This window comes from Miniopterus schreibersii (assembly GCF_964146895.1).
Source record: "Miniopterus schreibersii genome assembly, chromosome: 5".
NCBI classification, from domain to species: Eukaryota; Metazoa; Chordata; class Mammalia; order Chiroptera; family Miniopteridae; genus Miniopterus; species Miniopterus schreibersii.
In genome coordinates, this window is record NC_138106.1 from 36801725 (window position 1) to 36828861 (window position 27137).

Consider the following 27137-nt stretch of genomic DNA (forward strand, 5'->3'; position numbering starts at 1 on the left):
ACTGTTTCAGGGTTCAAATGGATTTGAGATAGTGGTTTTGAATGAGGAGAAGTGAATGGCTCTAGGGACCAGAAAGACAGAGATTTCATTCCAAATGCCTAGCTGTAAGAGTGACAGAACACACCTTAAAATGTGGGAGAAAAAGAGACATCTGTAATATTTTAAACAAAAAAAAAATTAAAAAAAAAAAAGTGGTACAAATGATAATCACTGTTGGGAAATCCAGGAGTGACAGATTCACATAAGGAAGAGGTTGGGATAAATGAAAAATGCCCAGAGTCTGGATTCAGACAGACCTAGTGTCAGACTCTCACGCCACTTGTGCTTAGCTCTTTGTTGAGAAGATCTGTTCTCTAGGCCTCACACGTAAAATGAAGATAGTTCATGGGCTGGGTTGAAAATTAAGTTAGCTAACACATGTAATATATCTGGCATAGAACCTGGCACCAGGTGGCCCTAAGCGAATGGTGGCAGCACTTCACACGTGCAGGTTTGGAGAAGGACATTAACGACCCCATGTTCTTACCGAGAACGCCAACCGAGGAGATGGGCCGGGCCGACGCTGTTTTCCAGGATGCTCCAGAAGGAACTGACCATTTGTTCACCTTCCTCTCAGCCAGGAACGCATATTGCAGGGCTCTGGCCTGCCCTGACTGCCGAAGGTACATAAACAGCTCCTCCTCCTTCTTGATGCCCACCTCATAGGGGTACTGGACGGCAGCGTGGACTGCTCGGACACAGGTCTCCTGGGAAAGGCACCCAGGGTGCTGCTTCCGCATCTTCATTAGGGCTTCGCTGAAAATACAGTCCATGTTGGGCAAGCTCTGGACGGGTCTGTTGCAGAGTCTACGGGATTCTAGAGGCTGATCTGAAAGAAATAAGAAAGAAAATCAGGTCTTTGGAAATGTTCCTTACACTAAGGGAAAATGAATCAATAATAATAGTGATAATAATCTGCTCAAATTCAAAGTACAAAATTAAATGCTCTTCAACAAGATATTTAATGTAACATGAATACCAAACTCTCTAACATCTTTGCAACTCAGTTCTATGAGAATTTAATGGATCCAAAGCAATTTCAAGTTACCTAATTCAGGCATAAAAGCAGAATTTTCCTATTGTTCCAATTTTATAATAGATTAAATATTAATCTGTCAGTCACTTTAAGGAAAATAGCTCTGAGCTAATAATATTTTAGATTCAAGGCAGTTTCAACTTGATTCTCAATAGTAACAAAAACTTAAAAATACCTAGAGAAGAAGACAGTGTGATATTGGTATAAGGATAAACATACAAATCAATGAAAGGGCTGAGAACTCTCTTTCCTTATCATTATGGCCAATTCATTTCAACAAAGGTGCCAAAATAATTCACAGAGAAAAAGGAAAAGTTCTTTCAACGAATAGCTCTAAGACAACTGGATATCCATATGCAAAAATAAATAAATAAGAAACTTAGATCATTAGCTAACACCATATATAAAAATTAACTCAAAATGGATCATAAATCTAAATTGAAGAGCTAAAACTATAAAAATTTCTAGAAAAGCATAGAGAAAAATCTTCGTGACCTTGGGTTAGGCAAAGTGTTTTCAGCATGATCCATGAAAGAAAAATCAATTGATTAATTAGACTTTATTAAAACTAAAAACTTTTGTACTTCAAAAAACATCATTAAGAAAATGAAATGATAAGCCACAGAATGGCAGAAAATATGCCCACCCCACCCCCTCCACCAAATGTCCACTTCCTAATCCCAGAACCTAGGAGCTTATTACCTCACATGGCAAAGGGACTCTACAGAGGTGATTAAGGTTAAAGACCTTGAGATGTAGAGATTATCCTGTATTACCCAGGTTGGCCCAATCTAATCATAGGAGTCCTTAAAAGAGGAGAACCTTTCCTGGCTATAGTGAGGAAGAGATTTGATGAGAAAGGGTCAGAAAGATGCAACATGGAAAACACTCAACCTATTGGGGATGATGTGACTTTGAAGACGGAGGAAGGGGGCCAAGAACAGAGAACGACCTTGGCCTCTAGAAGCTAGGGACAGCCCTGTTTACAACCAGCAAGAACACAGGGACCTTGGTCCTACAACACAAGCTACTGAATTCTGCCAACAATGGATTCTCCCCTACAACCTCCAGAAAGGAGTGAAGCTGCTGACACCAGGATTTTTGCCCAGTAAGAGCCCTACTGGACTTTTGACCTATAGACCAGTAAAAAATAAATTTGGGTTGATTAAACTAAGCTTGTGGTAATATATTATCAAAGCAATAGAAAACGAATACAATTTGAAAATCAAATATCTAATAAGGATCTTTATCTGCAATATATAAACGACTCTGATGACTCAATAATAAGAGGGCAAACACCCCAATTTTTTAAACGGGCAAAAATTGAGTGCCTTTTTTCACCAAAGGGGATATACAAACGGCTAATAAGCATATGAAAAGATGTTTAACACCATTAATCATTAGAGAAATGAAAATTCAAACCACAATGAACGTGTAGGCAGGTTCTAAACAACCTCATTTCTGAGACTGAAGTACAAAAATCTCACCCTCTCTTGCGCTCTCACTTCCTCACTCTGATGGAAGCCAGTTGCCATGTGTGAGCTGCCCTTTGTTGAAACCCATGTAGCAGAGCTGAAGGAGGCTTTCAGCCAACAGCCAGACAGGAACTGAGGCGCTTAGTTTAATGGACAATAAGGAACTGAATTCTATTAACACCCAGGGGAGCTTGGAAGCAGATCCTCTCTCCCAGTCTAGCCTTGAGATGAATACAATCCTTGCAACACCCTTGAATGTAACGTTCTGTGAAATCCTAAACCAGAGGACTTAGCTAACCATGCCCAGATTCCTGACCCAAGAAAACTGTAAGATTTTAATAAATGTTTGATTTTACACAGCTAAATTTTGGGGTAATTTGTTATGCAGCTATATATAACTAATACAGACCCACTAAAATGACTATAATAAAAAAGACATCAGTATCAAATGTTGGTAATGATGTGGCGTAACTGGAACCTTCATACATTGCTTGTGAGAATGTAAAACAGTACACCCACTTTAGAAATCAGTTTGACAGTTTCTTAAAAAGATAACATAAACTTATTGTTCAACCCAACAATTTCACTCTTAGGAATCCACCCAAGGGAAATGAAAATATACATCTATATAAAACTTATATGAATATTCATAGCAGCATTATTCATAAGAGCTCAAAGCTGAAAACAATCTTAATGTCCATCAACTGATAAATGAAGAAAATGTGGTATAGCCTGGCCGGTGTGGCTCAGCAGTTGAGCACTGACCTAGGACCTAGGAGATCAAGGTCCAATTCCCAGTCAAGGCACATGCCCAGGTTTCGGGCTTGATCCACAGTGGGGGGCGTGCAGGAGGCAGCTGATCAATGACTCCCTCTCGTCACTGATGTTTCTATCTCTCTCTCCCCCTCTCCCTTCCTCTCTCTGAAATCAATAAAGACATTATACTAACTGAAAGAAGCCAGATGCAAAAGATTACATATTATACTATGCCAAGTATAGCATATGGCCAGAAAAGACAAATGTATAGAGATGGAAAGATCTGTGGGTGCCTAGGGCTGGGGGCTAGCTGCAAAAAGTCATGAAGGGACTTCTTGGAGTAGTGAACAAATTCAAGATTGATTTATGGGGATAGCTGCATAACTCTATAAGGTAAATTATGCCTCATTAGAGCTGTTAAAAAATTCCTAGAAAAGAATCTATCAAGAAAGGTACAAGACCTTTAAGAAGATAACATTTTATTGAAGAACATTAAATAAGACCTTAATAAAGAGAGAGAGAGCCCATGTTCCTGGATATAAGTATTTAATAGCATAAAAATATAAATATTTCCATTTATGTACATGATATATAAATTTCTAACCAGAAACCTTATTGTCTGTTTTTTAAAATAACACCCTAGAATGATTCTAAAGCTGCAAAAAAGAATAAGTGTATAACAAGTTACATTATCAAGACTGTTTTCTAAAATGGTATACCGTAAACTGTTTTCTAAAATGTGCTACCATCTCTTCAAGAATAAACCATTATATCAAAAATGTACACGTGGTTACACAGAAAACCTGCCAAACCTCATAAGCAATTTCACTATAAGAAGACATATGAGCCTGTCTGGCGTTCCTGTGTTACTACGTGTCTAACGGACAGTAAGGTTAGGGTGTAATCATGTGCACTTGGAAGTATATCTGTGAAACATTGTATAATTTCAACCTTTTTAAGACAGGAGGGGAGAATATTTTAATGCCTGATTATTAGTAGAACTGAGAAGAATGGATTTTTCAGTTGCTGATTTACAACATGATGTCGGGAACAGGACTCGGGAAAGGGGGAAAGACGGCAGTGCACGCAGTCCTGCCCCGGCCGCGGCTGGAGAGCATGCACTAGATCTACCCAGCAGGCTCCCATGACCTGCTGCTTTTTCAGGGAGTTAGCTCCTCCGCCCGAGGAGAGGCGAGCTCAGCAAGAAGGGCGCAGACCTTCCCCAGGCCTGATTTAACTGCTGGTGGCCCAGAAGGAAGACAGGAGGGGGCAGTAGGAAGAGGACCGCTGTGCGTGGACCAAGCGGACGAGGGAAGGGGGCCGAGCTGTCGGTGTTGTGGCATAAACAGGGCTGCTGCAGCCTGAGCGGGGAACAGGCATAGCCCCGTCCTGGGGACGTGGCCACTGTTTCCGCCATGCCGGGCTGATTCTCAGCACCACAGCACGCATCAGAGTTATTTGGGGAGCTTAAAAGGCTCAGATGCCCAGGCCCCAACATAGACTAAACTAAGAGTCTTAAAGGGGGGGTCTGGGCATGAGTATTTTTTTAAAAATTCAACCATTGATTTTGACGTGTGGCTTCTGGGAGGTCCAAGAGCAAAGTGTTATGTCAGCCACTGTATCAAGGACAGCAACAGCTCCTGGCAAGTTTTCCCTGGGCCAGAAACTGAAAAGGAAAGAGAAGAGAAAGAAGGGAGGAGAGGGGAGGGGAGGGGAGGGGAGGGGAGGGGAGGGGAGGGGAGGGGAGGGGAGGGGAGGGGAGGGGAGGGGAGGGGAGGGGAGGGGAGGGGAGGGGAGGGGAGGGGAGGGGAGGGGAGGGGAGGGGAGGGGAGGGGAGGGGAGGGGAGGGGAGGGGAGGGGAGGGGAGGGGAGGGGAGGGGAGGGGAGGGGGGAAAGAAAATAAAGCAAAGCCTGCTTAATGGTGCACAGTAAATACTGCTGATCAGCATAACCCTGGGGATACTCAGAACCTCTCAGGCTGCAGATGGGCGTTCTGGGAGCTGCCCGAGGCACTTGTCCAGCGCCGCCCAGGGTAAAGTGAAGTGCATCTGCTGGAGAGACTGGGACCAGGACACCGTCATAGGTCATTTTTCCCTGTACAATTTCCTATCCCTTTCTTGCTGTAGCTGTAACTGAAGGATGTTATCTTACAACTTCAGTTTATTACTACAAAATATATTCAGAATTTGCCCTTTGAGTCCACAGGTCTGGTGTTTTCAAAGTGTATTTCTTATACACTTGGTAGTTTTAAAGTCCTGATAGTGTTAAAATCACTCAGCTGTATCTACATAATAAGAGAGGCAAGTGTGAGCAGCTCAGTACCAGCATTTTGCTGCACAGGAAAATGGGTAAAAGAATTAATTCATGATTCAAATATGCTTATTACAGTTGAATTCTTTCCTTGACTCATTCACATTTTTTTCTTAATTCTTCGAGGTTTTCTAAGGCGTAATATTCAAGTTTTGATTAAAAAAAAAAAAAAAGTGTTCCTAATGGAAAAAAAGGAAGTGATTATTTTCCCTGTTCCCTTTCTGGTAAACTGACAGGAAGAGATTTTTTTCCTAACTAAAACAAAGAGAGATACAACATGCCATTTATAGAAATGGTTTCCTAAGGCATAAAGGATTCTCTCTTCTCCAATTCTGATAAACACCAAGCTGAGTCTGTCATAGAAGCTCTACAAAGAGCAGATAAGCAACTGTACTTTCCCTGGCTTGCAGGAGGTCATCCAAAGAAGTTGGGCAGTACATCCAAAGGAAGTTAAATCTGGACACGTGCGTAGGCCTCCTACATAAGTCACTCTGCTCTTGCAAAATATGTTTATATCAATGTTCACAGAGAGTAAAAATAAATTATTATCTGAATAAAAGATAAAATGAAGAGAAAGAAAGAGGAAACCACTAAGATTTTTTTAAAACCACAAAATCAAAATGAACAGATAGACCGAGGTCTTCAGGCAAAATAAGAATTCTTAAAAATGGCTAACACAGCCCAGTGCAGTCACAGTCACAGGACCAGAGTTCATTACAGGGACAATAGCAGAGTATTAGGTTCCTGAGTTGCAGGTCCCAGTCCGATGTCTCATGTCCATCTTTGAATAAGCATGCACTTTCAGCTTCATGCCAGAAACACGCATGTGGTAATGAGTTCTTACTCAGTTTGGGTAAAAGCAGGCTACTGGCCAAATGCAAGCGCAAATAAATAGCATTTTACAGGAGCCTACTCTCCCCAGTGTAGCCAAAGCAATCTGGCTTGGCCAAGTAATTCTGAATTTCTCTGCTAAATCTACTGCACTGCAGTAGTCTGAGAAGATTCATGTAACAAGAGCATTAAGATGCATGAAACTAACTAACTTTCACAGTTAACTTTCCCAGACACACGTTAAGTTTGTAATTTGCAGCGACTTCCCAAATCACATTTTTAGATACATGCTAACCTTCTGCAATCCCCTCCCACACATAACTGGTTCCAAAATTGCTGATTGCGACATTGCCCTTGGAAATTCCCTTCCTTCTCTCCTTTCCTATTGGATGTGAAAACTAAATACGTGCTCTTGATCTTTTTGTTTTATTTTTCAAGTCAATATTTCAGCAGTGGAGTTGGGGGGCAGGATGGGGTGGGAATAGGCTGAATTAATGGAACATTTTTACAAATGGGAAAAGGAAACAAAAATTTTACATGTATTTTTTAAATTGAGATATGTTTCACATACCATAAAAACAACCACTTTAAAGTTTACAATTCAGCGCTTTTTGGTATATTCACGCAGTGTGCGACCATCCACATACGTATGTTAACTGTGCCTTTCATAACTGCTTAACTGATATCTTTAGGACTGCAGGTAGTGTTTGCATGCCAGGTGTAAAAAGTGAAAACTAGGAAAAGTCATCTCCATGCTTACCCTTGTCCTCCTACATCAGTGATTCTCAAAGTGGGGGCCCAAGAGCACAGCATCAGCATCACCTAAGAACTTATTAGAGGGTGCAAATTTGTGGGCCCCATCTCAGACGTACTGAATCAGAAAGTAATGAGTGGGGTCCTACAATCTCTTTTAACAGACCCTCCCAGTGATTCTGATGTCCAGTAAAGTTTGAGAACCATTGCTCTAGATCAAGACAATGGTACTAGCTTCACATAACTATAGATTTGTATTAACATATTTTATTATTATTGATACATTTTATTCTTAATATATTTCATAACAGGTATCTATTATAAAATGAGTATATGTTTTTATAATAGAATTTTGTGGGGCCTGTTCTTCAAATCAATCCATCAATTTTGTTCTGCCAAATAACCACATACTAAATTGCTATATTTAAAGGCAAACAAAAAAAGAGGAAGTCAGGGAAACATAAAAAGAAAGGAAAAGCACAAGACCTCAAATAAAAACGAAAGGCAAAATAAATAAGCCTAGCTAAACTACGCATTTGGTAAGATAACAAATGGCAAATGTAGATGAGAATCTCTGAGCTAGTCCTTCGGTTCATCTGCCCTATTTCTCTATTTTATCTCTCTAGCATTTACCTATTACAAAGCCAGGAAATCCCAGAATTCCAAGCAGTAATTTGGAAGGAAGGAAGGAGGGAGGGAGGGAGGGAGGGAGGGAGGGAGGGAGGGAGGGAGGGAGGGAGGGAGGGAGGGAGGGAGGGAGGGAGGGAGGGAAGAAAGAGTTCCAGAATTTTCCATAGGATTCTAAGCCCTAAACCCCAGAAGAGACACAGTGTAGTTGTCCAGGTTGTAGCCAGAACAAAAAACTGGAGCCTAAACACTGGAGCTTGTGGGGTCTCAGAACAGGATTTGAAACCAACTAATTCTCTTGAACTTTTATTGATTAAGTCCAAACAGCTGATGATTTAAGGTCCATCTAGCTAAGGGTGAGGCTAGAACCCAGGCCTCCTGACTTCCAGTCCAGAGCCCTTTTCTCTATCAGACTGCACCTCTTCCACACTGGCCAGGCATCCTTTGCCCTCTTGGTAAATTTAATGACTGAGATATTAGGAAAAGATAAACATTTTTTATTTAAAAAAAATTAAGAGTCTTCATTACCTACCACCCAAATACAACCATTGTTAACGTTAAAATTTTTTTTCCTTTTGCAAATATGCATATGAAGACATACACACACACACATACACACATTTGTGCAACTTGCTCTCTGGCTGTTTTCTACTTAAATATTACATGTAAGTATTTTTCCAGTTCTTCAACTTTATTAAAAAATGGAAGTTTTAATAACAGAATGGGGTTGCTTCATTGAGATCTATTATCTTTTATGTAACTAATCCCCTAAAGTTAGATATTTGAGTTGTTTCCAATGTTCTACAATGATGCATAGAGCTTCAGTGGGTATCACTGTACACAAATCTTTGTGTACTTCTGTGACTATCTCTCTGTGATAAATTCCTAAAAATAGAAATACTAAGTCAAAGGTATGAATAAGTTTCAATACATGGCTGCCCAACTGACCTCTAATAGCACTACAAAGGGTATACTATTACAATGAACTTATTCAAACTCGGTCTCACCATATTATTTTTCTATCTTTTTCAATTTACTTGGCAGAAATTAGTATCTTTCAAAGCACTACTGTTTCTTCATTAATCATCAAGTTTAAAAAGCATTTAAGAATTAAGCGTACACTTAGTTTATGACCCAGCAATACTACTCTTAGGTATTTACCCAAGTAAAAGGGAACATATCTGCAAAGATTTTTGTAGGCCCAAAGTGGAAACACCCTAAATGTACATCAACTGATAAATGGATAAACAAATTGTGGTATATCCATACTATGGATTGCTATTTAGTAATAAAAACAAATGGATGAATCTCAAAAACATTATGCTATGTGAAAGAGGTCAACACAAAAGATTACATATTATAATATGTGTGATGCCATCTATGGGAAATTATAAAAAATTTTAAAAAAACCAGAAACCAGGTCAGTGGTTGTCTGTGGGAGGGAAACTACTGGAAAGGGGCATGAGAATACTTTTTAGGGTGATAAAACTATATCTTCTTGAAAGTGACTACATAACTGTAAATAATTACACAAATTCATCCATCTCTATATTTAAAATGAGTGAATTTTTGTGTGTGTAATTTACACCCCAATAAAGCTGGAAAAAATCAAAACAAAGCAATGATCATTTATGAAATTTGGGGGGTAAAATTAACTTGTTTTTATTTTTGCATATTTCCTTTAAATTTTTGTCTGTATTCACAAACATTCTATGTCACTATGATTATAGAATATATATAAATTTATATTTTAGACATTTTTACACCAAGTAATTTTATATCTTTATACACAGTCTTCATGACTGTAACTTAAAATAGTTAAACATAATCGTCCAAAGCCCAGAACCATTTCCATACTGTTAACAGGTGAGTTACCAAGTCTTAAGGCAGATGATTCCTCCTCAATATTTGGTTGCCACCAAGTGGACAAACTGTGTAATGTTGCTGAGACTGCGTAGACAGCTTTATAAACTTTATAAATTTAAAAAAACTGTTTAAAATTTTTAATTTAAATTTATTGAATTTAAAAAATGAAAACATACAATTTTATAAATATACTAGACATTGATATTCATCTATCTCTTGAAGTAACTTCCCTCAAATCTGAATCTAAGGAAATCAGTTCAGGCAAAGAGCTCGCTGTTGAAATCAAGTTCTTTACAAAATAAAACCATGGGTATAAATAATAGTGTATTTAAGCCCCAAACCAAAAATAATTTAGAGACCTCCAAGTGTAAATAGCCTTTGCTGCTGGCCAACCAGGTGACTTCTAACAAAACAATAAGCCCTCTCAGGAGGCACAATGAAATCAGTGATGAAAATGTACTGAAGATTGTCTGGAAGGCAGAGAAAGACAGCAGGAAACTCATTCCCTTTTGGGCAAAGACCTGCTGATTCTCTTTATGAGTCACCAGTACTTTTTCCCTACAAACTCTGGTCTCTCCAGTTGAAACTTTTCCTATTACATTAAAACAGTAACTGGCTAGAGCCACAAAAAGAAGGATTATTTCAGAAAAGTGTTTTTTCTCTACCAGGGTTGATAAAAGAATGACTTTTTCAAAAGAATACCTTTAAATGACACTGAGCCATTGCCTGCCACCAAGTAGGGAGATGAACACCCCGCTGTGCCCGTAACCCAGCACTCTTTCCAATTATTTTTTCTGACACTCTCTAACCCTCTCGATCTTGCTGCCAACTTCCATAAATTAAAAAGGAACAGTTAAAAAAATAAAAGAAAAATTCTAGGAGTGCCACTCCAAAGAACTCTTAAAGGAATGCCATGGCTCCATAAAGTGAGAAAACAATGAGAGAGAAACATACCTCACTGAAACAGAACCACACTTTATTGTAAATTATAGAGCTTGTCTCCTATTTGCTGAAATGTTTATTTGCTTGTTAGTCTTCATTTTAATCATATTTCTTAATAGACAATACATTCATTTGATAAAAATTCAAAAGGTACAGAACAGTAAATAATAAAAAGCCTCCTTCCAATTGTGTCCCTGGCTGACCAGCCCCATTCCCAAGGACAATCACTAACCATTTCTTATGAATCCTTATGGAAGTACTTTATACACAAACAGTTACATATATACATTCTCCTCATATAGACATTCAATCCCACCACCTCTTTCTTATTATACAAATGGTGAACCACTATACACAATGATTTTTTTTATTTAATACAATATATCATGGCATTTATACCATATAAATACATAGTTTCTCAATCATTTTAAAGCTGCATCATATTGTATCACATGGATATACCATAAGATACTTAAGGAGTTTCCTGAGATAGATGTTTAGCTTGTTTCCAATTTGAGGCTATTTTTATTATCTTCTTACCTAAAACTCTCTGGGCAAATTTGATTGCTTCATCAAGCGGGTCCGAGTTGACAGTTTTATCTAGAATACCCAGCCTGAGTGCTTCATCTGCCAAAACATGTCTTCCTAAAACAAAACAAAACAAGTCACAGAACAATGTGAGATTAAAGCAAAAGCATTACTCTCTCTAGTAGGGAGCATCTCTGTCCTGGATAGAAACACCTATTATTAAATAAAATAAACAAGCAGCATCACACTGACAGCTGTAGTAGAAAAGATCACTAAAGGGGTAACCAGAAAACATGGATTCAAGCTCCAGCTCTATCTTTCACTGTTTGTGTCACCATGAAGAAATGTGCAGGGCTACAATTTCCTTGTGATAAATGGGAATAATTATGCTTATACCAGTAATTCTAAGTATTAAGTGAAAATAACATACTCTCTTTATATTCTATAGATATCTATAGAAGCACTTTATGAACTATAGATCTCCATATAAATATGAGATGATTGTTTTAAATTAGTAGTAGCAGTATCTCCTATCTTATGTACCAAGGGCTATCGCTGATTACAAAACAAACAAAAAAAGCCTGGGCCCGAAGATAAATATGGTTGGGTAGACAAGAAAAACTTGTATTAAGCTGACATTATATAAGTTATAATAAAAATCACACAGGATAAATGGGGTGGACTTCCACCTTTTTTTTGGCTACCCAGCATCTTAACCCCTCCCTTAGTTTGTGGGATCACTATTGTTTGAGCTTTGGAGCCCCACTCCTACTACAGAAGCTGCAAAGGAAACAGAGATGATGAGACATTTATTCCTTCAGACCAGAGGCAGCTAGGGTGCATCCCATGACACCAAGGTTGGTGAATGGAGTGCTCTATTAAGGGCTTTTAATCTGCAGTTAGTGACACTAAGCAACAGTAACAGCTTAAATCTCATTTCTCAGGTGGTGACATCTAGTGTCCAGTGGTGATGCCAGAAGTGCCTAGTGTCCAGTGGTGGCTCCGGCAGCCTCCAGCATAGAACAGAAGGTCCAGCCAGGTACAGTCCTGAATCACATTTTAAGAACTGCTGATTTAGATGATCATTTTTAAGATGCAGACCATCTTAATATATGGATGTTCCACACATTTAGCACTTATTTGTGGATGGAGTGATTTTTGTTATTTTGAAAGTAGCCCTTTGTCGCGTTTTGTTGTTATCCTTTGGGAGCCTGCGTGATTCTATTTCCTGGAAGTTTTAAATCATTACCAAAATACATCAGGCATTTATACCTTCTCATCAGTTTTTCCAGGAAAATGCTGTGCTTGCTAAAATACCATCTCTGGTTCTAGTTCCTAACTGAAGAATTTCTACTACTTTTTCCTTTGGTTATTACTTCTCACCTTTTTTGCTTCGTGCTTTGGGAGCTCTTATATTATTCATGGCAGAGGCCTCATTATATACCTCCTAGGCCTGCGACCTCCATTTATTTACATCTTATGTATCTTTTTGTTAAGTTCTTCCGAATTTTATAAATGTCTATTTCTCCTCCAACCTGCTGATTCCGTGTCTGTTCCATCCCATCATCTTGTTGTTGTTGCTTCGAAAAGAAATAATTGTAGCTAAATGTTTTTATTTTAAACAGGGTATTCCTATTCTAATAAACTATTTTCTTTTCTAATTTAGAATAATGTGAATTTTCTAAAATTTTTTCATCTGTTTAAGCAGACTCAATTTATGTTTCATTTTTCTTATGTCACAATATTTTTATAGGTTTGGGGTTTTAAACTTTAAGATTGTGGTTTGTTGTTTTGCTTTGATCATGAAATGAAACTTGCTGATATTTATTGTTGCTGCCTGGGAGCCCTGGGTATAAAACTCACCTTCAACATCTTGGTCAAATATAGAGAAAACCCGCCTATACCTAAATCTGAAAGGCAGGCATTATAAAGTGCCACTTCCCACGCCTCCCTGTGTATGCTGGATAATAAGAGGTATCTCATCAAGGCCTAGAGCCTGGGGGGCACTCCTGTCCTATGAATAATCATAAAGAACTCTTCAGGGCCGGGTAAAAGCTCTCAGAGAATACAGCAGAGGCTTCCTGTGCTGTTCAGTGCACAAGGAGGATGGGACCTAGAAAGTAAAAGCGGGAAGCACAGGGCACTGTAGTTCTGGTCACCTGATTGGACAGAGAACATCGGGGAATGAACTGCAATGTGTTCGAGCATGTCTTTTGTAGTCACTGCTAAAGATGCATTTTCAGGTGGCACTTCAAGGGAATTGTGGAGAAGCAATAGTTGGTGCTGTCATTCATCCACTTTCCAGAATTACCTCTCTTATGAGTTTCAGAAGATCAGAATACATTAGCTATTTACTTACAAATTAATCCAAATCTATTCATTTATTAATTTCATATAGGATCAGTTCCTGCAATGCTGGTGTTTTTTTCCCTATATCAGTAGGGAATCTTTAACTTTCCGTGACAGCTATTTTTAACATCCTTTGTTAGGAAAAAAAAAATTTTTCCCATACCACAAAGCAAGATTCTTAGTATCATCATTATTAACAGCTACTGTAAGAGTCTCCTATTGCTGCTGTAACAAATTGCCACAAACACATAGTATCTTAAGACAACACACATTTGTAATCTTAGTTTAGGATATCAGAAGTCTAAAACAGATCAGCAGAACTGTGTTATTTCTGGAGGCTTTAAGAAAGAATCTTTTCTTTTCCAGCCTCTGGAGGCTGCCTACATTTCTTCGCTTGTTGCTTCTTCCTCCATCTTCAAAGCTATGTATGTATCTTCTCTCCTCTCTGACCTCTTGCCTCCCTCTTCTAAGGACTCTTGTGATAAATTGGGCCCACCTGAAAAATCCAAAATAATCTCCCATTGAAGATCCTTAATTCAATAACATTAGTACATTTTGAATGTAAGGTAACATATTCACAGGTTCTGGGCATTGGGACATGGACATCTTTGGGGGTTCATTATTGTGCTCCCCACACTTACCATTTATAAAAATCTTATGTGACAGAAGCATGTCATGTAATTTCATTATTCCTTAGAATCACTTTGTTTTACTGATGAGAAAATGAAGGCTGAGAGTTCAGAAGACCTCTCTCCTAAACTTCAGGCCAGTCTATCCACCTGTTTACTTGACATCTCCACTTGGATGTCTAACAGGCTCTCAAACCTAACACATCCAAAGCTAAACACTGTGATTCCTCCCTAGCACCTGCTCTACCAGCAGAAATCCCCATCTCAGTCATGGCACCGTCCTTCCAACTTCTCAGGCATTACAACCACCCTTGACTCTCCTCTTTTTCTCATATCTGATCTGTCATGAAATCCTGTTGGTTCTATCATCAAAATACATCCAAAAGTTGACGTGTCTCACCATGTACATTGCTATCACTAAGATCCAAGCTCCCATCATCTCTCCCTTGGGTTATTATAGCAGCCTTCTAACTAGTCTTCCTATTTCTGCCCTTACCTCTAATCAATATATTTTCAACAGCCAGAGTGATCTTTTAAAAACATAAGTGAGAGCATGTTACTCCCCTGCTCAAAACACTCCAATGGCTTTCCACCTCATTTAAAAGAAAAGCCCGAGTTCTTTCTGTAATCTTCATGATCCTATGTGATGTAACTTCATTCTCCCTTACTCTTCCCTACTACTTACTTCAATCCACCTACACTGATCTTCTTGCTTTTCTTTGAACCTTCCAAGCATGGCCCTGCCTCAAGGCTTTGCATTTACTTTTTTGTCCATGTGAATATCTTCCTCCAGATATTAGCACAATAAGTTTCCTCTCCTTCTTCAGCTCTTTACTCAGATGCTATTTTGTAGGAAAGCCTTTCTTAGCTACCCTACCTAAATTATCACTCCCATCGTTAACATTTTATATTCCCCATTTCTGCTTTATGTTTTCTCTTTAGTACTTATCCCCATCTAGCCTAGTATATATATTACCTGTATAATAGGTGTGCATATGTCTGAGTATACAGTTGTGGTAGCTGGTCTCCAAAGTGACCCCCAGGGTGCTGGCCTCTTGGTATTTAAGTCCCTTCCCATGTTGAATAGGGAAGACCAGTATAATTAATAGGATAGTTCAGAAACAATGGCATGGGACTCCAGACCTAGGACATAAAGGACATTAGAGCTTTCACCTTGCTCTCTCTTGGATAACTCTAGAGGAAGCCAGGGTCCATGTGGTAAAGACACTTACTCAACTCCATGGAGAGGTCCATGTGGAGAGGAAATGAAGCCTCCTGCCAACAATCAGCACCAACTAGCCATCCATGTGTCTGAGTCACGTTGGAAGCATATCCTTTAGCCCTAGTCAAGTGAGTTTTCAGATAACTATAGCCCCAGTTGATGTTTTGACTGCAACCTCATAAGGAATCCTGAGCTAGAACCCAACTAAATTGGTCCCAAATTCCTGACCCACAGAAACTAGGAAAGAAAAGGCACTGCTGATTAAGCCACAATTCACAATGAATGTAAGAGGCATCCTGATTTCAAAGATGTAGAGAAAACTGTGGTTTTGAATTGATGAAATATGACAATTTGATGACTGTCATTGTTGTTTCCTCCATATAATCTCCATGAAGGCAGGAATTTTTGTTGGTTTGGGTCACTGTGATAGGCCCAATGCCTAGAACAAGGTCTAGCATATGAGAAAAGATTGATAACAGTTGCTGGATGAATGAATAAAAATTAACTTGCACAAGGCATATTGTTTAAATGTGGTAGAAGTGGTATTCGAATTCAGGTCTTTGATTCTAAAACACATGCTCTTTTTATTGCCCCTTCTTCATGACATAGTCTTTTACCAAGATCCTCATCTTATTTTTACTCAATTCTTTTAACTAAGACAGATAAGAGAATAATAATATATAGCTGAAACGTATAAAGTTATTACCATGTCTAGGACTGTTCTAAGCATGTTGTATGCATTAACTTATCTTCACCACACTGGGTAAGTGGATGACAGGTACTATTATTATCCACATTTATAAGAAAACTAAAGCACAAAAAGGTAAAGTGACTGACCCAAGGTCTCATAATTATTTATACCCATTTAGAGTAAACAGTTGTATATATTCATTCTTCCAACCTTATCTCAACTAAAAATATCTTTATGTGTCTTATGGTATTTGGTAAATTTAGGGTCTAAATGTTTTCCAGTGTTGCACTGTTCACATTCCCTGTTAAACAAGAACAACTTCTATTTGTAACTACTATCTTATTACTTGGGAAATGAAAAATTCAGTCCTTTCCATGCTAAATCTTGAAATCTTTCCTTGAAAATTCTGGTTTATATTACAGTTTGTAAATCAGATAGAAATATAATATACCCTACTATGTGAACACCAGTGTCTATGAGTAAACACTTGAACTATAATAAAACCCTTAATGTGATTAACACTTTGTATACACTTTCATTTAGAAGACACTCACATTTATTTGATCTTCATGGTAACATTTGAGAAGCTCTCAGGAAAAGGTACTCTTTCCATTTTACAGATGAGAACACTGACAGTTAAAGTATCCTTATAAGATCACATAGGTATGGAATGGTCAAGCCAGGATTTTTCTAAATCCTAGTCCAGTTCCTCACATCGATCTAGACAACTGCTAGCAGGGTTTATACCGACCTGATGTAATTAAATCAAGTGCAGCAGGAACTCCAATGAGCCTGGGGAGAAGCTGGGATCCTCTTGCACCAGGAAGAAGTCCTAAATTGACTTCTGGGAAGCCAACTTGAGCCTATCAAAGTTTAAAGGCATTAAGGTCGTTAGAATGAGATAACATACAGAGCAAAGGTGAGCATTCCCCTGGATTTCCCAAACTCTCAAAAACACTGTTTCATAGAATTCAGCAAGAGTTTCCACAAGGCGAATTATTGCATACCCTCTCATTTAACTTAATTAACAGCATAAAAGCAGCTGTGGTGTCCCTACGTCTCACATTGAAACACATCCTTAGCATCTTACACACTTTTTTTCCTGACTCTGTTATGATCTGTCTCAGTCAACAAAAACAATAGTCTCCAGAAACAGCTTTATGGAATCCTGAAAGATTCAATCAGCCAAGAAAGTAAAAAGATACCCACAGAATGGGAGAGAAAATTTTTATATTGAGAACATTGTATATCTAGAATATATACAGAAGTTTTACAACTCAGTAATAAAAAGAAAAATAACCCAATTAAAAATGGGCAAAGGATCTGAATAGACATTCTCCAAAGAAGAGATACAAATGGTCAATAAACATTTGAAAAGAAGATCAATATCATAAGCCATCAGGGAAACACAAATCAAAGCCACAAGATACCACTTCACATCCCCTAGGATGGCTATGGTAAAAAAGACAGACAATAACGAGTGTGAGAGAGGATGTGGAGAATGCAAACCCTCATACATTGCTAGTGAGAATGGAAAATAGTGCAGCCACATTGGAAAACAATTTGCCAGTTCCTCAAAGCTTAAACACAGAGGTACCATGTGACCCAGCAATTCTACTCCTGGGAATATACCCAAGAGATATAAAAACATGCTCACATAAAAACTTGTACACAAATTTTTATAGTGTCACTGCTCATTAAGGAACAACCCAAGTGTCTATCAATTTATCAACTGATGAATAAATAAACAAAAGGTGTCATATCCATATGAGGGAAGATGGAGGATTACTCCTAAGGGTATGAAGTTTCTTTTTATGGTAATGACATGCTCTAAAATAAACTGTGGTAATGGTTGCACAACTCTGTGGATATACTAATATGTCATTGTATTGTACACTTTAAATGAGTGAGTTATATAGTATATGAGTTATAGCTCAATAAATCTGTTATAGAAAAAGAAGAAGAAAGTCAGCAACCTCAATCCAGACAAGAGGATGGGCTTCAGTCCCTTACCATATGCCCCTCCTAGCCATTTAAAAGTGGACAAAACTCTGTTAGTCATTTTATAGGTGCAAAGATGGGAGAAGGGTGTTTAAATACAGGCTGCAATTTACCCAGATTGTGATGCTAACAGCTCCAAAATACCTGGAATATTTGAGCCTCTCTCACACAAGGGTTTCCTAATAGTCAGTCACCATTTTTTTCCACCACTGTTCATCCCCATTCCCTAACATATATATTATTGCTCATAAATTAGATCTGCACTCAGTGTGCACAAGGTCATGGTAAGAGAAACAAAGAAAAAGGAGTACTTAGAATATGTCTTTATTTGAAAGCTTTTATAAAAATTAAAACAACATAGGTAAATGGTTAAATAAATTATAGTATATCTACATGATGGAAAATTTTATATAGCCATTTAAAATAATATTATGAAAAGAATATTTACAATAAGATTAACAGCAAATTTCTCATTAGAAACCATGGAGGCTAAAGGGCAATGGGATGACATATTCAAAGTACTGAAAGGAGAAAAAAAGCTATAAAACAAGAATTCTATATCCAGCAAAACCAGCCTTTGAAAATGAAGGCAAATTAAGACATTCCCAGATAAACAAAAACTGAATTTGTTGCTAACAGATCTACCCTACAAGAAATACTTCAGGCTGAAATGATAGGACACTAGACAGTAACTGAAATTCACAAGAAAGAATAAAGAACAATGGTAAAGGGTAACTGCCCAGGTAAGTATAAAAGACAGTATAGTATTAATATAATTTTTTGTTTATAATTCCTCTTTTTTCTTATCTGATTTAAAAGACCACTACATAAAGTGATAATTATAAATCTATGTTGATGGGCACACAATATATGATATAACTTGTAACACTAACAGCATAAAAGGGGTGGGTAACAGAACTATATGGACGCAATTTTTTTGTACATTATTAAAATTAAGTTACCTCTACATGGGCAATCCTATAGTGACAGCCCAGGGCCAACTCTAGTCCACCTCCTAAAGCAATGCCTTCAATAGCTGCCACCAGGGGCTTCTTGCTTCTCTGCATTTCATCTACTAAATCTCCTAAAGTCGACCTAGAACTAAAGGGACCGCTGAAGCCACGGATATCAGCACCTAAGGACATAAAGACAAGGAAAAGAGAGTTGAGAAAGACGGGCTTTGTTACATAACAATTCTTAAGGCATCTCAGACCTCTTTGGACCCATGAAACACTTCATCCTTTGGGTGGAGACACAGTAAAAAAACAAAAATAGCCTAGAAAATGTAGATTGATATAAAAGAAAATCCTCAAATCTTTATTAGGAATCCTGTAATCTTCTAAAATCTCTCTTTCCATATGCAAGGCAACAATTCTACCTTTAGAAAAATTTAAAAGCTCAGAGAAAGGGAATAGAGATTCTCCTATAATGACCATTATTCTCAGACTGAGTCATCCCCTTCCATTTTTTGAATGATACTGCTCACCAATCCTATTCACAGCAATTTCAAGTCATATCTTTGTTATGGGCATGAGTTCTTACAATAGAAAAATCTCAGGGTAAAATGCATACATATTTGTGAGTTATATGTTAATCAACCAGCTTAGAATTATGTTTTTTTGATATATTTTTTGTGATTAATAACAGTAACAATATTTATTGCTTTTTCTAATTATAAAAATAACATATGCATTAGGGAAAATTTGAAAAATACACAAAATTATAAAGAACCTAAAGATTACCCAAAATATCACCACACAGAGATAACAATGTAATATTTGGTGAATTCTTATTTTTTTTCCCAATGCATATATACAAATAGCTTTGGGACCTTGAGCAAGTTATTAAACCTTTGTATCAATACTATAAATGACTGATGTGAGAATTAACTGAAAGTTGACTATAATATATATATTTAGCAATATTGAGAGCATTCTGTAAAATCATTTTTTATATTTTCCTTTTTCCCCCCCACATAACAGTATACATAGTGAATTCTTTCCCTATAACATTATGTAATCTTTGAAAACATTTAAGCTGGGTACAAGTTAAAAAGTTAAAGTAATTATTTCATGTTCAACCTATTTGTCTCTTTTTTCTATCTGCTCCTCATCTAACATCAATTCAGGGATCAAGCTTCTTTTCATTAACCTATCATATTTTACACTCTAGTCTATTCTTTTATTATTATTATTATTATTATTATTAATTTAGATTCCTTTGGTTCTAGAGAAACAAGGTGAATTTCAATCTGAATCTTACGTCTATCATTCCTGTAACTTTAAATTAAAGTTATTTTTCATGTAATAATAGCAATTAACATTTACTGAATAAATACATCAGTCATAGGTGCTAAATTGTCTCATGTAATTTTCTTAACACCTACATTAAGTAGTACAACAGTCCCCATTATACAGGTAAGGAAGTTAAGGCTTTGAGATGTTAAGTGACTGGTTCAGACATATGACTAGTAAATAGTAAAATGAGGATTTGAACTCAGGCAATTTGACCACACCACACATTCTTAAATGTTCCACTACCTTCTTCTACTTGCAGCACAAGGTTAGTATTATTATTACCCCAATTGTACAGAAATCAAGGCATGACAAGAGTACAGTGATTTCAGTTTTTAACTGTCTCTGGCATACAGAAATGCACTTAATTTTTTTGGATATTTATTTTAAACCCAGAAAAATTGCTAAATTCTCTTATTAATCCTAATAATTTTCTGATAGATTATCTTTAATTTTTCTATAAACACTATCATATCTTCTGGATAATGAAGTTTGTTTCTTCCTTTCCAATCTTTATACGTTCTATTTCTTTTTCTAGTCTTACCTGGCTTGCCAGGGCCTAGAAAACAATGTCAAATACAAATGGTGATAGCAGCCAGCTTTGTCTTGTTCCTTTCTCATAAGGAAAGATTTCAAGCTACCATTTTGTTTTAGGTTTGCTGTAGGTTTTAAAAAATGGTATTTTATCCCGGCTGGGCATGGCTCAGTGGTCCAGAGCACTGACCTAGGATCCAGGCGATCGGAGTTCAATTCCCAGTCAGGGCACATGCCCTAGTTGCGTATCGATTCCTGATTGGGGGCGTGCAGGAGGCAGCCGATCAATGACGACTCTCTTCATCATTGATGTTTCAATCTCTCTCTTTCCCTTCCTCTCTCTGAAATCAATAAAAGATATATTTTTAAAAAATTAATACAGGAAGTGTTCCTCCTTTTATTACTCTAAAATATTTGTGTAAAATTAGAATAATTTTCCTTGACTTTTCAGTTAAAACTTGCCAATGAAGTCATCTGGGACTGGAATTTGCTTTGTGAGATTTTTTTTATTGCTGATTCAATTTTTTAATGGTTATAGAACTATTTGGGTTTTCTATTTCTTTGTTAGTCAATTTTGGTGGGCTATATAGTCTTCTACTTGTTCATACATAATCGTTAACTTTGCTAAAGGCTACACAGTATCTGCAGTTTTAACACTTTGGTCATTTCTTATATATATTGTTTTGCTATCTTTTTTTTTCCTTGATCAATTTCTCCAGAGGTTCATCAATTTTATTAGTCTTTCAAAGAACTAACTTTTGACATTGTTTATCTTTGGTTCACATTTGTTTGCTATCTCATTAATTTCTCTTTATTATTTCCTTCCTTCTACTTCATTTGGACCTACTTTACTGCTTGTTAGTTCCTTGATAAAGACGTTTAGTTCATTGTATTTCATTCTTTTTTCTTTCCTGAATTATATAAGGCTAAAAAATTTATGATAAGTTTTGCTTTAGCTGCATTTATCAAATTATAGATGTTCTGTTTTCATTATCATTCAGTTCAAAATATTTTCTAAATTCTATTATGATTTCTGCTTTGATACAGAGAGATCTATTTCATTTCTAAACACATGACAATTTCCAGTTATATATTTGTTATTGAGTTTTAGTTTAATTGCATTGTTGTCAGAGAACATATTCTAAATGAAATTTATTGAGACAAGCTTTCGTGGTCCAATAGCTGGTCAATTTTTGTAAATGTTGAAGATTTGAGAAAAATGTATTATTTTGCAATTGTTGGGTGCATTGTTCTATATAAATACACTAAGTCAAATCTGATAATTCCTAATGCTTTTCTAGGAGAATAATTTTTCTGCCTACATTGTACTCTAATTACATTCTCTCTCTTATATCTCAACTGACAAAGAAATATCAAGTTCTCCATAATTCTGATTCCTTTCTCCATGTCTCAAAGTCACCATCTTGGGATCCCAACCTTAAGTTTTCAAACAGTTGAATTAACCATTTAATAGCTAGTTTATGTTTGTCATATTATTTTAAACTCTCTCAGGTTCAGCCTTCTCATCCGTAAATAGGTATTATAGGATTTATTGAAGATTAAAATATAATAAATGTAAAAATACAACTATTTTCATTATTAATAAATAAATAACCTACATAGTACTAGTACACAGCAAGCAAAATAAATGATAATTATTATAATGATTACCAGATTTATATTTATTTATTGTCATTACTCCAATATATATTTCTATCAGGCTATCATTAACATATATTAAATTCCTCTGACTCCAGTAAGATTATGTAGGCCCTCATATCCATATGATTTTGTCAAAGGGTATAATATATTCATTTGGGAAAAGAAAAGAGGTGTCACAAATATCACTGAATCACCATTTCAGATACTTTTGCCATATTTTTTTATCAATATTTTTGCATCTTCAAGAATAACCCAATAAAAAGTAGCATAGTCACCAAAATAGATGATTATCAGAAGAAAAATAAACTCCATTTTAAGACTGTGAAATAAAAAATAATATTTATTAAATATCTTCTGCATATAGGCTCTGCATTAGAGGCTTTCAGATATATTCTCATTTAATCTCACTAAAAACCCTTCAAGATAGATATTACTGTATCTACTTTATAAATAGAGAAACTGATTTTTTTATTTTTTAAATTATTTTTATTGGGATGACATTGGTTAATACAATTATATAGATTTCAAGTATATGATTCTAAAATACAATTGAAATTCAAGGTAAAAGAGGGCATAGAGGGATTAAAGGGTGATGGAAAAATTAAAATAAAATAAAGTTTTTAAAAAATACAATGGAAATTCAGAAGATTAAAGGAATTCGCTCAAATTCACATAGGGTGAAGATATATACACCACAGGTATATACCAGCAGGTGTATACTAGTAGGTGTTATAGCTACCAAGTCTACAACTAAATATCTTACAAAGGTCAAATCCAATATAAAAGAGAGTATGGTCAAACTCTTTTCTGGGTCTCTCCTGTGATTCAAATCTCTTTCTCCACAGTTTCTCATTCCCACTCAAGTGTCCCATATCCATTACCCACACTATGGTATTACCCACAGGGAGAGCTAATGCAGTATCAATCTGAGTCTGTGGCTGGATTCCAGAGACAATGGGAGAGGTTTAGATACTGGTACCTGCAGAGAAGTTGCCATTTGCTCCACAAATCACAATGGCTTTTACTGTAGGGTCTGTTATAGCTTTCTGTAGTCCCTCTTTTATTCCATTTAAGACAGCTAAACTAAAAGGAAAAAAATATATGAAACGTTAGTCAGAATTAAATTTCTACCATCTCAGAGTTTTTTCCTTTCCTAACAACAAAAAATTCAACACATACACAATGGATAAAAACTCTAGATACATATCATTAAGCTTTCACTAATTTGTTCAATAAATTATATATATATAGTGAATTAAGCACTGAGCTGGTTGAATAAATAAACTTTTAAAAACAGTATTTTTCTGCACTCTGCTATAACCTTGAACACTTAGAATTGTCACTAATCAATTTAAAAATACTATTATACATCTTCTAGATACAGTGCAAGGAGTTAGTAACACCCTAGGGAGAACAAAATATGCACAACAAAATATCACACTAAGATAAGTGCTGTAATAGATACAAAGAACTTGATGTTAAAGTTCAGAGGGGGAAGAAATTACTTTCAATTTGTCATACTAGCAAAATATAAGAAAACTGAAATACTCTAAAAGAAACAGATGTGGCAGGGGCTGGAAGTTACCCCCCAAAATACCCCAACCTCCCCACCTTTTTCAAAGTATTAAACATATGGTTTTTAGTTGGATGCACAGCTGTCTAACATAAAGACTACATTCCCCAGCCTGCTATGCAGTAAGTTCAGCCCAAGGTGTTAAATTCTGACCAATAGGATAGGAGCAGATTTGGCATATGCAACTTTTGAGAACAGTCCTAAAAGACTGGGTATACTTTTTTTCTTTCCTCCCTACACCTGGCAGGAATGAATATGTGATGGTTAGATCAGGAGCAGCCTTTATGGACCAAGAGGTGGAACCATATATTGAAGATGGCAGAGCAAAAGACAGAGAGAATTGGGGTCCCTGGTGATTGTGGAGCAGCCGTACCATTCCAGGACACTGCTATGAGAGAAATCAACTTTTTCTTGTTTAATCCACTATTTTGAGTTCTCTGTCACTGACAGCCAAACCCAATCCTAACTAACTTAGGAGGTAAAGGCAAGGTCTGGGAAAGAAAAGACATGTAGTAGACTTTGCCAAATTTCAGTAGATGAGGGAATTATCAACAGAGAAGATGGTTAAAGTCAAGATTAAATGAGTCAAATGAAAAGAAAAGAGAACTCAGAGTAGATCTTCTGGAAATACCCTCATTTAAGAAGTAGGAGAGGCTCAGCAGAGTGATTCAGCACCAAGGGAGCCCAAAGTCACAAAGACCAAGAGAAAAGAATTTGTCAAGAAGCAGGGGATCAATATGTGCCAAGGACAGTGAAAGAGGAGAACCTAGGAAAAGTGGTGAGGACTTGCTTTAAGGAAAAATGATAGAACCAGAGTCTAATCTGTTCTGCCGTAGAATTCTGAGTATTCTGAGTAAAATGTCTGTTCTTTAGCATACAGGGTGAAAAAACCTTAATACAAAATGAAAAACAAACTTCTATAAAAGCCAGATTGTTCATACCAGCAACTATAGTTTCAACCTCAGGCAAACAGGCAATAAAGGAGATACTTGCCCTTGATAAAATAATTCCCTTTCACCTAATTACTTTTCATCATCTAACCTAGATGAAATCAAACAAGACCTCTTGCCTGTTAATTAGAAACCAAATCTGCTAATGAAAAACAGATTCTGAACCATCAGTAGGTAATACTGAGAAGTCCAAAAGGCACATATTTCCTTCTGGGTAAACAGTGGCTGCAAAATTAGCCCAAAATGAGCTTAATCAGCGCCACTAAGAGGCTGGCTTTTCCCATTTCACTCAACCTTTTATGTTCTTGTTAATTTTGCAAAAATCAAACACAGGAAAAACAGAAAGAAAGAAAGAAAACTGAAAATGACTGTAACAGATACATCTGTGCTAGAGTCAAACCAAGTGAAAGGGACCATAGCCTGGTAGCAATATCAAGGTCTCAGAGGTTAAGAAATTATTTTCTCCCCTTAATATTGTCAGGTATGGAGAAATGGAGTCTAGAGTAAAGATTGCATTTCATGAGTGCTGACCAAAACCTTTTTGGCTTCTGTGACTATAGGAGGTCTTTTTTGTGACAATTTTTTTTTTACCGAATATCATCAAATGAAGTTTGTGGCTTATGGCCAGCATGTTTTTAAACAAAGAAATAGAAGAGAAGAGAAAACAGAATATACCAAATTATATAACAAGTAAGGATAAGTTTTTGTTTCACGAAACTTTGTTTTCAGTTGTATAATTGTATGTGTGTGTGTGTGTGTGTGTGTCTTAGGTTGCTAAGTGAAACAGCCACTGTGCTTGGAGACAGGCCTAGTAATCAGGCGTGCCCTACATTTGCAAAGTGGGTTGGCATTCATCTGAATTGAAGGAAACATGTCTGGCTGGCTAAACTAGCAGAGAAGGGTTGAAACTATTTGTTTGAGCCAAAATAATATTCAAATAAGAATCTCTCAGTGGGCTAGGAGGAGGTACTTTTCCACATAAAATTAGAAATAGGAAGGGGAAAAGGAAGGAAGGAAAGAGGAGGGTAAGAAAAATACTAAGCAGAAAAATAAATACTGAGAACCTATTAAACTGGATTAACATGCTGGGATATACACTCTACCCAAAACTAGAGCTTCGGAAGCAGATAGAAAAAAAAGCAAGGAAGTATTTCTTTCCAAGTGGGGGAAACCTTGATGAAGCTGAAATGACTCCTGAACAGCAGGGCCTGTTGGTAGGGGCTTGGAACAGGCCTCTGATTAATAGAAATAATGATAGCTAACATCTGTTAAATGTCAGTTTATAATCTCCAGCACATTAAAACCTCACAAAAATTTTATGAGATGGATACTAACATTTCTCCTGCAAGGTGAGTGACAGTGGGTTAAATACATTAAACATTAAAAAGAGTGATAAAAAATATTCCTAGTTATGAGTATTAGACTGTGGAACTTTCTCCCTCAAGTTCTTGATGGGCATGGTTTCCCACTATAAGCAGAGGTCGAGACAGACAGTCCTAATATCTAATAATTCTAATTATAATGCAGACAAGTCCAAAATGGATATGTAATCATATTACTGATGTTTTTCTTCGTAAAAACCAAAATAACGAATATTTTGCCTTTTTCTGAGAATGGCAAGTAAGTGAACACATCATCTTTGTGTGATTTTATTCCTGCAACTCTTTTGTATTATTAATTACAATGACTCATATTTAAAATAAGAATATAATAGTAACACTAATGGTAAAAGAAAATCTGACGACAGGATAAAAATTCAATTAAAATTAGCAGGTCTCCTCATTTTGGTCTCTCTTTGCTCCAACAGTATGTGAAGAATTTTAAGTAAAGGTCTTTCTCTCTACAGTACTTTATATATTCATTGTAAATGATTATTTCTGCTAATCCTACTCCCTGTGGATGGGTGGCTCTTTCCTAGACTGATCGATCGCTATACTTTTGTCAGAGATATGGAAGAACCAAACCTACATAATGACTTCATTAATTTTCATAAAAGTAGCATGAATCTCACTTTTAAAAGTAATGCTTACAGCACTGCACAAATCTGGGTTAGAGAGTTTAACAAAAAC

The 27137-nt window shown here is 36.7% G+C and overlaps 1 protein-coding gene across 2 annotated transcripts in view; it reads right to left on the reverse strand.

The window, feature by feature from the left end:
• EHHADH (enoyl-CoA hydratase and 3-hydroxyacyl CoA dehydrogenase) overlaps window positions 1-27137 on the reverse strand; it is a 33004-nt gene that overhangs the window by 5061 nt on the left and 806 nt on the right. Inside the window, exons 2-6 of one of the 2 annotated variants that reach the window (XM_081137912.1) lie at window positions 23525-23628; window positions 19018-19190; window positions 16806-16917; window positions 11176-11280; window positions 527-868 (exon numbers count right to left, since the gene is read on the reverse strand). In XM_081137912.1, coding sequence (XP_080994038.1) covers window positions 527-868; window positions 11176-11280; window positions 16806-16917; window positions 19018-19190; window positions 23525-23628 — 836 coding nt within the window. The remainder of the gene's footprint in view (window positions 1-526; window positions 869-11175; window positions 11281-16805; window positions 16918-19017; window positions 19191-23524; window positions 23629-27137) is intronic. The other variant, XM_081137913.1, reaches the window with a different exon arrangement.